Source organism: Anolis carolinensis, unplaced genomic scaffold, assembly GCF_035594765.1.
Source record: "Anolis carolinensis isolate JA03-04 unplaced genomic scaffold, rAnoCar3.1.pri scaffold_10, whole genome shotgun sequence".
NCBI classification, from domain to species: domain Eukaryota; kingdom Metazoa; phylum Chordata; class Lepidosauria; order Squamata; family Dactyloidae; genus Anolis; species Anolis carolinensis.
In genome coordinates, this window is record NW_026943821.1 from 1930050 (window position 1) to 1943970 (window position 13921).

Genomic DNA, 13921 nt, shown 5'->3' on the forward strand with positions numbered 1-13921 from the left:
TGGCCATTGGCAGCATAATACAATGGGCAGCATAATGTTTAGGGCACTGGCAGCATAACGTGTTGGGCATTGCCAGCATAAAGTTATGGCAGCACCAACGTGGCATTTGGGTAATACAAGCATATACCATGTTGGGAATTTTTATAATGTTACAGACAATGCCGGCATGATGTGTTGGGCATCGCCAGTATGACATACTGGGCCGTGCCCGTTTTCCCCTTCCCTTTCCCCCTCCCTCGGTCCCACAACGTGGAGCTGGCTGCTGGTTCTCAGGGAACGTGGAAGGCAGGCGCCCGCAATTCGGGGCAAGAGGGCCCCCCAATTCCCTTCTCCTGCCAATCATTTGCCCCAAAGGTACGGGTCGTGCCAGCCGGGCGCTGTTCTGCCAGCTGCCACCAGGAGGAGCCCTTGCTTTGGAAATGGGAGGCATCCCTCTTGATCTGTGGCTGCGAAACTGGATGCCATGGCCGGTGCAAAGTCCTGCTCTGTGGAGAGAAAGAACTACAAAGCCCATCAGCCTATGGAGAGAGAGAGAGAGCATGGGGCCTCCGCCCGCCCCCCTTCCTTCTGCCAAGAGACTGAGTGTAAATCATGTTTATAAGTTATGGGGGTCTCTTACGGGAAGACAAAGCGAGAGGTCCCCCCGTCCCCGCAAAGCTGCCCTTTCTGCAAAGTTCACAACATCCGGTTTCAATTAAAAGGAAAACACTTGCACATGGTCTTGCGTTGCGTTCTTTTTTCTTGCCGTTGATCTATTGATGCAAGGAAGCAGGAACTGCTCCAGAAGTTGGAGTGTGACTATATTATCATTTTATTGTATGACACAGCAAACAAGATAGATATCCTGGATTGCGTTTCACAAAATCACAAGTCAAACACTTCCCAAGCATTTAGGACTGTGTTATGTATATTGTTGTTGTTGTTGTTGTTGGGCCGCATCCGGCCCCCAGGCCTTAGTTTGGAGACCCCTGCACTATACTGTAATATTATATGTAATACTAGCTGTGCCCGGCCATGCTTTTTTTAGGTAGTTCCGTGTCTTAGGGGGGGAAATCCTTTGTTGGGAGGTGCTAGGTGGGCCTGATTTTTTCCTGGATGGAATTCCTTTATTTTCAGAGTGTTGCTCTTTATTTTGTGTTTTGAGATGAAAGAGTGATGAGTACCGAATGGGTTTGGATCTTCAAAGAGTGGGTGTTTCCCTGTTTTTTTTTAGGGGGGGGATCCTTTGTTGAGTGTAAGAACGTAGAGACATGGATGAGGGGTTGTGTTGTCAATTTTCCTCGGTTGGGGGGCCTTTACTTTTGTTGTTTTGCCCGGTGGAGCGACACCACTATCCTTTTATATATATATAGACTAGCTGTGCCTGGCCACACGTTGCTGTGGCTTAGTGTGGTGGTGTTGGTTGGATAAAAACAATTATTCCTCTCCCTCTAATTAGGACTTTATTTTTCTTTCCTTTTTGTTGTATGAACATAGAGGCATGGATGAGGGCTTGTGCTGCCAAGTGTTGTGTTTCTGGGATGTGTAGTTTAGTTGTTTTGTCCTAGGCCGAAATTTCATTGCCCTTTTATATATATAGATAGAACATATAATTAATATTATTATATGGTATTAGTATTATATTATATAACATCACTAGCTGTGCCCGGCCACGCGTTGCTGTGACGTTGTGTGGTGGTGGTGGTGAGAAATTGTTGAGGTAGTGGTGGTATTGAATGTCTGTTGTATGGTTGTCTTTATGTTTAGTATGCACACTGAAGTGGATTATATGGCAGTGTGGAGTCAAGATAATCCAGTTCAAAGCAGATAATATAAGATTCTAAATTGGTTATATAGATGTGGAAGGGCCTTGAGTCTACACTGCCATATAATCCAGTGCAAATTAGATAATCTGTGGAAGAGGCCTAAGTCAGGCCTAACTCTGCCTGTCCCCTGGGCTGAGTAGGTTGCTAGGAGACCAAGTGGGTGGAGCTTAGCCTTCCAACTGGCAGCAATTGGATAAAAACTATTATTCCTCTCCCTGTAATTAGGACTTTATTTTTCTTTTCTTTTTGTTGTATCAACCTAGAGCCGTGAATGATGGTTTGTGTTGTTAAATTTCGAGGTTGGGGGGCCTGTAGTTTTGTGGTTTTGTCCGCTGCCCTGATGCCATCACTCTTTTAAATATATAGATAATATTATCAATATTATATGTAAATACAATATATTATTAAAATGATATAAAAAATATTATATTCTAAAAATGAGAGTGGGGGCCAGGTGAATGACCTTGGAGGGCCACATCTGGCCCCCGGGCCTTAGTTTGGGGACCCCTGGTCCAGTGGGTGCCCGGATGTGTTCCCATCCTGCTCGGAGGCTTCTCTGGTGTCCCCACAAGCTAGAGCTGGTTTGTGCTTGCTCTGCTGTCAAGGCGAGCCTCGTTTTCCTGGCCCTCGGTGTGGGTTGGAGTCATCTCTGGGAGACACAGTCCAGGGCCGCCGGGGATTAGACTTATCGGCCAGGCATGCGCTGACTTGGCAGAAAAGCTCAATCCTCGGGGGCAAAAGGCCTGTTTTCCTCCCTTCCTCGGCCACTTTCACACTCCAGAGTCCATCCTGCGCAGTTCTGCCAACCCTGCAAGCGGACTCTGGAGTGGGAGAGTTTCATAGAATCATAGAATCATAGAATAGTAGAGTTGGAAGAGACCACATGGGCCATCCAGTCCAACCCCCTGCTAAGAAGCAGGAAATCGCATTCAAAGCACCCCCGACAGATGGCCATCCAGCCTCTGCTTAAAAGCCTCCAAAGAAGGAGCCTCCACCACGGCCCCGGGGAGAGAGTTCCACTGTCGAACAGCCCTTCTCACAGTGAGGAAGTTCTTCCTGATGTTCAGGTGGAATCTCCTTTCCTGTAGTTTGAAGCCCTTGTTCCCTTGTGTCCTAGTCTGCAGGGCAGCAGAAAACAAGCTCCCTCCCTCCTCCCTTTGACTTCCCTTCACGTATTTGTACATGGCTCTCATGTCTCCTCTCAGCCTTCTCTTCTGCAGGCTAAACATGCCCAGCTCTTTAAGCCGCTCCTCATAGGGCTTGTTCTCCAGACCCTTAATCATTTTAGTCTCCCTCCTCTGGACGCTTTCCAGCTTGTCAACATCTCCCTTCAACTGTGGTGCCCAGAATTGGACACAGTGTGATTCCAGGTAAAGTGGTCTGACCAAGGCAGAATAGAATAAGGGGGAGCATAACTTCCCTGGATCTAGACGCTATTCCCCTCTTGATGCAGGACAGAATCCCGTTGGCTTTTTTAGCTGCCGCATCACATTCCTGGCTCATGTTCCCCTTCCTCCCCACGAGGACCCCAAGGTCTTTTTCGCACACACTGCTGTCAAGCCAGGCATCGTCCCCCATTCTGTCTCTTTGATTTCCATTTTTTCTGCCAAAGTGAAGTATCTTGCATTTGTCCCTGTTGAACTTCATTTTGTTAGTTTCGGCCAATCATCTCTCTAGTCTGTCAAGATCGTTTTGGATTCTGCTCCTGTCTTCTGGAGTGTTGGCTATCCCTCCCAGTTTGGTGTCGTCTGCAAACTTGATGATCGTGCCTTCTAACCCTTCGTCTAAGTCGTTAATAAAGATCCTGAACAGAACCGGGCCCAGGACGGAGCCCTGCTTGTGGCACTCCACTTGTCACTTCTTTCCATGATGAAGACGACGCATTGGTGAGAATCACCCTTTGGGTTCGTTCGCTTAGCCAATTACAGATCCACCTCACCGTAGTTTTGTCTAGCCCACATTTTACTAGTTTGTTTGCCAGAAGGTCGTGGGGGACTTTGTCGAAGGCTTTACTGAAATCCAGGTTTCCACCGCTTTGTGCCACTTGCTTCACTATCGCCGTTTCGTCCTGTTTGAGCCGCCCCTGCGCCCCCAAAGGCCTGGGACCCGGACTTTGGATGATAAACAAAATGCGAAAACATTTCTGTTCCTGGTTTGAAAGTATTGTTTCCTGTTTAATCGTGCAGTCCTTACTTTGAGAGGAGCTGCTCTACTCCAGAAACTTTGTTTTTGTAGCTGCCACAGCGTTGAATGGGTTGGGACCCTGAGATATTCATCGCAAAACTAGAGCCAAATGTGCTATAGCAGGAGGTCCCTCCCGCGAAAACAAAGTACAGTAGAGTCTCGCTTATCCAACTTAAACGGGCCAGCAGAATGTTGGATAAGCGAATATGTTGGATAATAGGGAGGCATTAAGGAAAAGCCGATTGAACATCAAATTAGGTTATGATTTCACAAATTAAGCATCAAAACATGTTATACAACAAATTTGACAGAAAAAGTAGTTCAATACGCAGTAATGCTATGTAGTAATTACTGTATTTACGAATTTAGCACCAAAATATCACGATGTATTGAAAACATTGACTACAAAAAAGCGTTGGATAATCCAGAATGTTGGATAAGTGAGACTCTACTGTAATACCAATAATAATAGAGTGAAATAATACATGTAATAATAATAATTATAATAATAATAAATACAGGAAAATAATATATGCAATAATAAATAGAGCAAATAATACATGTAATAATAATAAGAAGAATAACTACAGGAAAATAATACATGTAATAATAAATAGAGGGGAATAATGCACATAATAACACTTAACACGTTGGATAAGTGAGACTCTACTGTATATTTGAAGTTGTATTGCAATGCTTTTAATTGTGAGCTGCTTTGAGTGTCCGTATGCACCGCTGCTTCCTATTTCCACCCCTGCGAGGCAGGCCATTTGGAGCCAAAGTCCCTTCTGCACGATTGCCAGCCGCATATTGGATTTTGAACCCAGAACACAGCAGGCCACGTGGAGCATTTGGACCCGCTTTTTTCTCCTGGTCCGGGTTCGAGTCCAGCAAGGCTGCCTATCCCCAGCCCAGGAATGCGATAAGCGGCCTTTGGATGCGATAAGTGCAAACGTTGTCCTCCTGCAGAGTATAAATACCAGCGGAGAGAAGCAAACAAGCCTACTCGGGAGAAGCCAGCAGCCTGCCCAGCCAGGTAAGCAAGCAGAGGCGGATGGAATATTTTGGAATATTTTGGGGTCCAGTCTGAGCAGGGATCTTGCTTGCTAGGCTTCTTTTGAACCCCATTGGATGCCACTCTTCCCAGATGTTGTTTGGAGCACCAGCATTTGCTTTGGCCAAGCGTCCAGGTTGCCAAAATCATGCCTTTGGTTGCCAAAGGCCTCGGGTTAATGAGTGACAGATGCGGAAGGGGGTCACCTTGCCCTGACCCCACTCGCCCCATAAAGGGAAGCCACCGAGCCATTGAGTGACGACTCCCTTCTTTCTGCCTTTCAGCCCTTTGGGTCCAGTGGACATCATGAGGTTCGGCACCGTTTTCCTCGCTTTGGCCGTCTTGACAGGTGAGTGATGGACAGATGGACAAATTGACCCCTTTGGGCCAAATAATTGGCATCAATGCCATCTTTGTATCAGAGCCCATAACTCTTCCACCCACGATGGTGGCATTATTATTATTATTATTATTATTATTATTATTATTATTATTATTATTTGAAACACAACAAGATGAGTCCATAGCAGACACTCTGCTGGCTGTTATTATTATTATTATTTTATTATGACACAGCAAACAATTATTATTATTATTATTATTATTATTATTATTATTATTTGAAACACAACAAGATGAGTCCACAGCAGACACTCTGCTGGCTGTTGTTGTTGTTGTTATTATTATTATTATTATTATTATTATAAACTCAATAAGTTGAGTCCACAGCAGACACTCTGCTGGCTGTTGTTGTTGTTGTTGTTGTTGTTGTTATTATTATTATTATTATTATTATTATTATTATTATTATTATTATTATTATTATCGATTGCCTCATCACCCCACTTTTGCCTCCCCAGTTTCCATCCATTATGATGATGGTATTATTATTATTATTATTATTATTATTATTATTATTATTATTATTATTATTTTATTATGACACAGCAAACAAGATAGACATGCTGGACTTCATATCACGAAATCACAAGTCGAACACTTCCCAAGTGTCTAGGGCTGTGTGATGTATTTTCAGATGATGCGTGCAGATCCCAGCAGGGTGGCCTTTTGCAGTTGGCAGATCAATGTCTATTGTTTCCAAATGCCGGCTGAAACCTTTTGGCATGGCACCCAGTGTGCCCATCACCACCGGGACCACCTGCACTGGTTTCTGCCAGAGTCTTTGCAGTTCAATCTTGAGGTCCTGATAGCGGCTGAGTTTTTCCTGTTGTTTTTCGTCAATGCGACTGTCACCTAGGATGGCAACATCAATGATCCAAACCTTGTTCTTTTCCACAACTGTGATGTCTGGTGTGTTGTGTTCCAGAACTTTGTCAGTCTGTATTCGGAAGTCCCACAGTATCTTTGCGTGCTCATTTTCCAATACTTTTGCAGGTTTGTGATCCCACCAGTTCTTTGCTGCTGGGAGGTGGGACTTGAGGCATAAGTTCCAATGGATCATTTGGGCCACACAGCTGTGCCTCTGTTTGTAGTCTGTCTGTGCGATTTTCTTACAGCAGCTGAGGATATGATCAATGGTTTCGTTGGTTTCCTTGCAGAGTCTGCATTTTGGGTCATCAGCTGATTTTTCGATCTTGGACTGAATTGCCTTTGTCCTGTTGGCTTGCTCCTGGGCTGCAAGGATCAGGCCTTCTGTCTCCTTCTTCAGGGTCCCATTCGTGAGCCAGAGCCAGGTCTTCTCCTTATCAGCTATTATTATTATTATTATTATTATTATTATTATTATTATTATTATTATTATTAGTGTCCCAGAGCCAGGTCTTCTCCTTATCAGCTTTTCCTTCAATTTTGTCAAGGAACTTTCCATGCAATGTTTTGTTGTGCCAGCTGTCAGCTCTAGTTTGTAGTGCGGTTTTCTTGTACTGGTTTTTTGTCTGCTGTGCTTTGAGGAGTTTCTGATTTTTGACTTCAATCAAAGCAGGTTCTTCACTTTGCTTGACATATTCTGCCAGGGCATGTTCTTCTTCTTTGACTGCTTGTTTTACTTGTAAGAGTCCTCTGCCCCCTGATCTTCTAGGCAGATATAGTCGGTCAACATCACTGCGAGGGTGCAGGGAATGATGAATGGTCATGAGTTTTCTTGTTTTTCTGTCCAAATTGTCCAGTTCCATCTGTGTCCAGTTTATAATGCCAGCAGTATATCTTATGACGGGTATGGCCCAGGTGTTTATTATTATTATTATTATTATTATTATTATTATTATTATTATTATTATTATTATTATCATTATCTCTTGTGTGTTTCCACGCCCTTCTCGCAGGGTCGTACGCCTCTTTCCTGAGCGACGAGCCCCGCCGGCCCCGCTTGGAGCAGATCCACGACACCATCCGGGAATACATCGACAAGATCTCCAAAAGCACCTCCGACAACTTGCAATCCATCCGCAACTCGGAGCTGGGCCGGGAGATCAAGTAAGCGAGCCAAGCCGCTCTTTCCACATCCTCCCTCAAAAAGCACAGGTTGTGCTGACCTCGGACCTGGGTCGGGGCCCCAAAGTCACACTGACCCGCATGATGCATTCGGTGCGCTTTACTTGGCTCAGGAAAGGAACAGCAGAAATGTACAGCAGAGTCTCACTTATCCAACATAAACGGGTCAGCAGAATGTTGGATGAGCAAAAATGCTGGATAATAAGGATTAAGGAAACGCCGATTAAATGTGTTGTCGAAGGCTTTCATGGCCGGGATCACAGGGTTGTTGTATGTATTCCAGGCTGTCTGGCCATGTTCCAGAAGCATTCTCTCCTGACGTTTCGCCCACATTTATGGCAGTCATCCTCAGAGATTGTGAGGTATATGGAGAAACTAAGCAAGGAAGGTTTATATATATCTGTGGAAAGTCCAGGGTGAGAGAAGAACTCTTGTCAGTTGGAGGCCAGTGTGAATGTTGTAGTTAATCGCCTTGATTAGCATTAAACGGCCTTGCAAGCTTCATGTCCTGGCCTGATCATGTCAGACTACGCAGAGAAGCCATTGAAATCCACAAGCATGTGGACAACTTCAACAGAAAGGAGGAAACCATGAAAATGAACAAAATCTGGCTCCCAGTATTAAAAAAACTCAAAAATCAGAACAGTAAATAAGAAGCAATACTCTGAAAACAGAAGAATTCCAGACATGAATCAATCAGTGGCAGCTAATGACTCTGAACAAAGGATTCTCCCAGGCAGGAAGAAGCCAGGAGATGAAGCTATTGAATGTCATGTAGCCTTTCCACATTAGGTTGCAACTCCCATCATCTCTCGCCCACATGAACGAAAGTGATGGGAGTTGTCATTCAATAGCATCTGTGGATCCAAATTGGAGAAAAAGCTAAAAGAGCACCAAACACTATGTAAGGAAATTACAATTGGCCGTTCTCCACCCGTGGATTCAGCGGCCTTTTGAAAGCAATTGTCATACTATGTAACAACATTTGAAACATTTTCTGTTCCTGGTTTGGAAGTATTATTTCCTGTTTAATTGTGCCATCCTTACTTTGAAAGGAGTTGTTACATTCTAGAAACTTTGTTTTTGTGGCACAAACTATTTGAATGGGTTGAGACTTCATTGAAAAACTAAAACCAAATGTGCTATACCGGGATGATGTCCCTCCCACAAAGACCAAGTTTGTGCAGTTAAATAAACTTTTCCCATGTTTTTAGGATAGAACCAATTAGGAAATGGCATTTATAACCGTTCATAGAATCATAGAATAGTAGAGTTGGAAGAGACCTCATGGGCCATCTAGTCCAACCCCCCGCTAAGAAGCAGGAAATCGCATTCAAAGCACCCCCGACAGATGGCCATCCAACAACCGTTGTTGATGTTGATGTTGATGTTGATGTTGTTGTTGTTGTTGTTGTTGTTGTTGTTGGATTAATTTTCTGTCCACATGACAGGCTTTTGCAGTGCTTTGTGAGATTTCTTGTGATGCCTCCAAGAGCACCAACCAATATTGGTACTACTGTTGTTCTCTTTGGACATAGCTGTCCAATTTCAATTTGCAAATCCTTTGTAATAATAACTTGTAATGATGATGATGATGATAATAAATTGAGGTGTGCATTAGATTTGATGGTGCATTAGACTCGAGCTTATACAACAACAACAACAACAACAACAACAACAACAACAACAACAACAGATTGGGACTGTCAACCTCATTTTCAGAGATAACAATAATAACAATGATGATGATGATGATGATGATGATGATGATGATGATGATGATGATGATGATAAAAGCCTTCCTTGGAGGCTTTTAAATAGAGTCTGAATGGCCATCTGTTGGGGATGCTTTGATTGTGCTTTCCCCAGGAACAAAAATCAAGTTACATAGTATAATAAGGCTGATATGATCCTCCATGAAAATGAGTTTGACACCCCGATTTATCTATCTATCATCTGTTTATTATCTATCATCTGTCTATCATCTGTCTATATCTGTCTATCATCTATCTATCATCTATCATCTGTCTATCATCTGTCTATATCTGTCCATCATCTATCTATCATCTGTCTATCCTCTATCATCTGTTTATTATCTATCATCTGTCTATCATCTATCTATCATCTGTCTATTATCTATCATCTGTCTATCATCTGTCTATCATCTGTCTATCATCTGTCTATCATCTATCTTTCATCTGCCTGTCATCTATCTATCATCTATATATCATCTATCTATTGTTGTTATTATTATTATTATTATTATTATTATTATTGCTACTACTACTACTACTACTATTACCGTATTTACTCGAGTCTAATGTGCTATTGAATCTAATGCACACCTCAATTTTCAAATGGCTGAAACCCTAACAATGCATTTACCATATTATGCGCATCTAATGCGCACCCTAATTTTGGGAAGGTAATTTAGTCCCAAAAAAAAGGTGAGCATTAGAATCGAGTCACTACAATATTATTATTACAAAGCAAGCTATGCAGTGCATTCAGCCAAAATAACACGGCCGACGCTTTTCTCTCCCCGCCCAGTGCCCGCGTCTCCGACAGCCTGGCCAGTGCCCAGAGCTACCAGGCCGAACTGCAGAAGCATCTCCCGCCGGTGGCCCAAGACCTGCTGCAGAAGATCGTTGCCGACCTGAAGCAAGTGAACGAGAAGGTCCAGCCCTTCGCCGAGGACCTGAACCAGAAGATGCAAGGCGGGGTGAGCCAGCTGCAGGAGCGCCTGGCGCCCTTCGCGGAGGACCTCCTGGAGCAGGCGGAGCAGCACACGCAGAGCCTGCGCCAGGCCCTGGCCTCCGGCACCGAGGAGCTCAAGGCCAACCTCCAGCGCAACGTGGAGGACCTCCAGGCCCAGCTGGGGCCGCTGGCCGAGGACATGAAGGGCAAGATCCAGCAGCAGGTGGAGGACTTCCGGCAGGGCGTGGAGCCCCTGGCCCAGCGGCTGCAGGGGAGCCTCTCCGAGGGGCTGCACCGCGTCCGCCACAACCTGCACCCCTACGCCGAGGACCTCCACCAGAAGCTGGTCCCGCTGGCCGAGAACCTCCAAGGGCAGCTCAGCGGCCTCTGGAGTGCCTTCCGGGAGAGGTTCCAGTGAGGCCCGTGGAGGCTCTCAAAGTGGGATTGGCGGGTGGGGAGAAATGAGACTTCCCAGCCGTGCCAATAAAGCCACAGGCAATGACCCGCTCTTGTTGTGCCCTTCTTTGGAGAGGATCTCGCTCTTGTCTTTCACCCTTTCTTTAGAGAGGAGATGGCCAGAAACGGTACCTACATAGAGAGGGATGGAGAGGGAGAAACTACACTTCCCAATGGGATTTGATCTTGGGTGGTAACCCCTGACCCAGACTTGTTATTGTGCCCTTCTTTGGAGAGAAGGTGTCAAGAGCGCAGGGGTGGCTCAAGCGGTAAGCAAACTATGCATTTGCAGAAGGCACCATCCTCTAAGGGGCGCAATTGAGGCGCATTCAGGCGCCTAGACTCCAGCTGCAAAAAGAGGGAGGGAAATGCCACTTCTCTCAAAAAATACTGCTTGCTTACACTTGAAAATTACCTAGGGCTGGCTCTGCAAGAACGGTACCTATAAAGGGAGGGATTGTGCGGGGGAAACTACACTTCCTAATTGGACTTGATCTTGGGTGGTAACCCCTGACCCAAGAAAGCTGTTGCACCCCAACGCAGCGTAAGTCCTGGAAACCACACAGAGACCAATAATCATATAATATCTTTATTAAAACAATAATAAATTCAGAAAAGAATAAGTGGAAAGGATGAGTGAGCAATAGTTCTTTAAGAAATGGTATGAATTAGTCCAAAGAGTTGAATAGATATGAATATTATTGTCCAAAGTCCAGAAACCGAAACACGCTCAAAACTGTTGAGAAGTTCTTGAGCAGGGAGACAACAAGAAAGCAGGAGTGAATAACAAGGTCCGAAGTTACTAGGAAGTCTTCGATATCAAGGCAGGCAAAAGACGAAGCTGAAAGCAATCTGGATTCAGGAACAAGACAAGGACATGATGGCCACCAGGAACAGGAAACTTGGCTTGGTGAAATCAGGGAACTGGAAACGGTGAAGTGTTCTCAGAAGTCGCTACATTTTATAGAACTTAGATCTAATCACAGCAAAGGGAAACCAACTCCCCAAAGATTCCCAAGGCAGTCTTCTATCCAGTATCCCCTCTAGATGCCAAACATTTACTCCTTCGAAGTTCCTGTTTCTGTGATCTCTGTTGGTGCAAAAACTCCCTTCTGTTAAAGGATACATTCCCTGGGGAACTTGGGACATCTGGTTCTTCCACGGGAGTCATGTTTTCAGTATCTCTCCCAATTAAGGAAGCCTTGGAGCTATCCACAGCTGGGGTCTGTAATTGGAAGGAGCTCGGAGGAGAACTGGGTGAAAAGTCAGAATAAGCTTCATCCTGGTCAAAGTTCATTTCTGAACCAGGTTCAGAACCCAAAGGTGTCTGGGATATAACAAAAGGTGCATGGGATGACCCAGACTTCTTGTTGTGCCCTTCTTTGGAGAGAAGGTGTCAAGAACGCAGGGGCGGCTCAAGCGGTAAGCAAACTACACATTTGCGGAAGGCACCATCCTCTACGGGGCGCAGTTGAGGCGCATTCAGGTGCCCAGACTCCAGCTGCAAAAAGGGAGGGAAATGCCGCTTCTCTCAAAAAATACTGCTTGCTTACACTTGAAAATTACCTAGGGCTGGCTCTGCAAGAATGCTACCTATAAAGGGAGGGACTGTGGGAGGAAGCTACACTTACTAATTGGACTTGATTTTGGGTTCTAAAGTCACAAGCGATGACCAACTCGTTCTGCCCTTCTTTGGAGAAGACCCACTCTTGTCTTTCTGCCCTTTGGAGAGGAGATACCAAGATAAGGGACCTACATTTTTTTTCAAATTTTGTTACATACTTTCCAATATTTGCCAAATTAGAAGGTAGACAATAATCAATAAATCCTGCCCTCCTCCTTTGTTGGGTAAACCTTTCCCACCCGCTTTTCTTTATATTCAGGTGTCCATGATCCCAGGAATCTAATATCTGAAATGCACCTGAACCCAGTGCCCAGGATTAATGATTCACAGTTTACAAAGAAATTTTGGGACAGTTACTTTCTCCATTAGTGATGCCCTCCCTTGAACCCATGCCTGGGATTCGTGCAAGTAGAACCATAATGAAGGTGCAATGGAAGAAGATGAAGATATAAGATCAAACATGGGCTAACTTAACCTCTGGGTGTTTTGGACTTTAATATTAAGCTGTTAGGAATTGTGGGAGTTGAAGTCCAAAACACCTGAAGGGCTGAAGTTGGCCCATGTCTGTGTAAGATGTTAAAAATGTCCCTGTTCTAGATTCATCCTTGTACCCTCCCCCACATCTTCACAATCAAAGTAATAGTGGGAGAGGGGGATATGACGAACGGGCACACCATAAAGCAGACTGAAACAGACTATCTTTGGGGAATGGGAATATTTATTCTGCGATGCATAGGCAGCCATTCTGCTTGTTCGGTGCTCACTTCCTGGGCAAATTAGCCTAGGATTTCCCTGGTAGGGATCAGTCTTTCAGGCTAAGCGTCATGAACTCTTTAAGCTTGAAGAGCTCAGGATCTTTAGCCTGCATGTTACTGAAACCAGCTATCTGCCATCAGGGGGCAGGGTAGGTCAGAAGACAGGAAACACATGACCAGGTTTGAAGGCAGTCAAAGAAGTTTTATTCATCTGGCCAGGTGGACAACAGAACAGCGTAATTGCTAGAAAGAATGGACATATGTTCTTTTGTATTGATATTGAATGCTTTGTCATGTTGGAAACCACCTGAGTCCCTTCTGGGGAGATGAAGTGGTATACAAATAGAGTCTTGTTGTTGTTGTTGTTGTTGTTGTTGTTATTTGTCTCTGTCTTTACTGCTAGCCTAGGTCTCCTCCCCCTTGGATGTCGTAACAATGGGATTCTGAGAGAGAACTTACTTTTAAGTTTAAGCTGCCCTGGGAAGGCCATGCGGTGCCCACGATATAACTTCTGCTTTTCTTTCTCCCTGTTAGGACACATTTTGCCTCTCCGTAGGCAAAATGAAGCTGCATGGACTATTTTACCTTGTTTAGAAGATGAGATTGAGCAAGAAACTGTGTCCAGTTCTGGGCACCACAAGTTAAGAGGGATATTGACTCTCAGCTGGAAGGTGTCTAGAGGAGAGCAACTAAAAGGATCCAATGAATCCCTCTGATTTCGGTAAAATGCATGCTAAACATCCGGAAATCTTTAAAGTTAAAGAGCTGGGGATGTTTATTTATTTACAGTATTTATATTCCGCCCTTCTCACCCTGGAGGGGACTCAGGGCAGATCATATTACACATATAAGGCAAACATTCAATGCCTTTAACATAGAACAAAGACAAGACAAA

General features: G+C 44.6%; 1 protein-coding gene across 1 annotated transcript; it reads left to right on the plus strand.

Annotated features, from left to right (window-relative positions):
* Window positions 1-4698: 4698 nt before the first annotated feature.
* Window positions 4699-10693, plus strand: LOC100563637 (apolipoprotein A-IV). The gene is made up of 4 exons (XM_003229131.4): window positions 4699-5025; window positions 5328-5392; window positions 7326-7476; window positions 10045-10693. Exons 2-4 carry the CDS (start codon window positions 5350-5352, stop codon window positions 10607-10609), a joined length of 759 nt encoding a protein of 252 aa, XP_003229179.2. The 5' UTR covers window positions 4699-5025; window positions 5328-5349; the 3' UTR covers window positions 10610-10693.
* The last annotated feature ends 3228 nt before the right edge of the window (window positions 10694-13921 follow it).

Bases quoted from the DNA above. Each gene is read 5' to 3' on its own strand.
- LOC100563637 (XM_003229131.4), top strand. From the start codon at position 5,350: ATGAGGTTCGGCACCGTTTTCCTCGCTTTGGCCGTCTTGACAG. The intron at 5,393-7,325 runs GTGAGTGATGGA...CCCTTCTCGCAG, and splicing joins CGCTTTGGCCGTCTTGACAG to GGTCGTACGCCTCTTTCCTG. The intron at 7,477-10,044 runs GTAAGCGAGCCA...CTCCCCGCCCAG, and splicing joins GAGCTGGGCCGGGAGATCAA to TGCCCGCGTCTCCGACAGCC.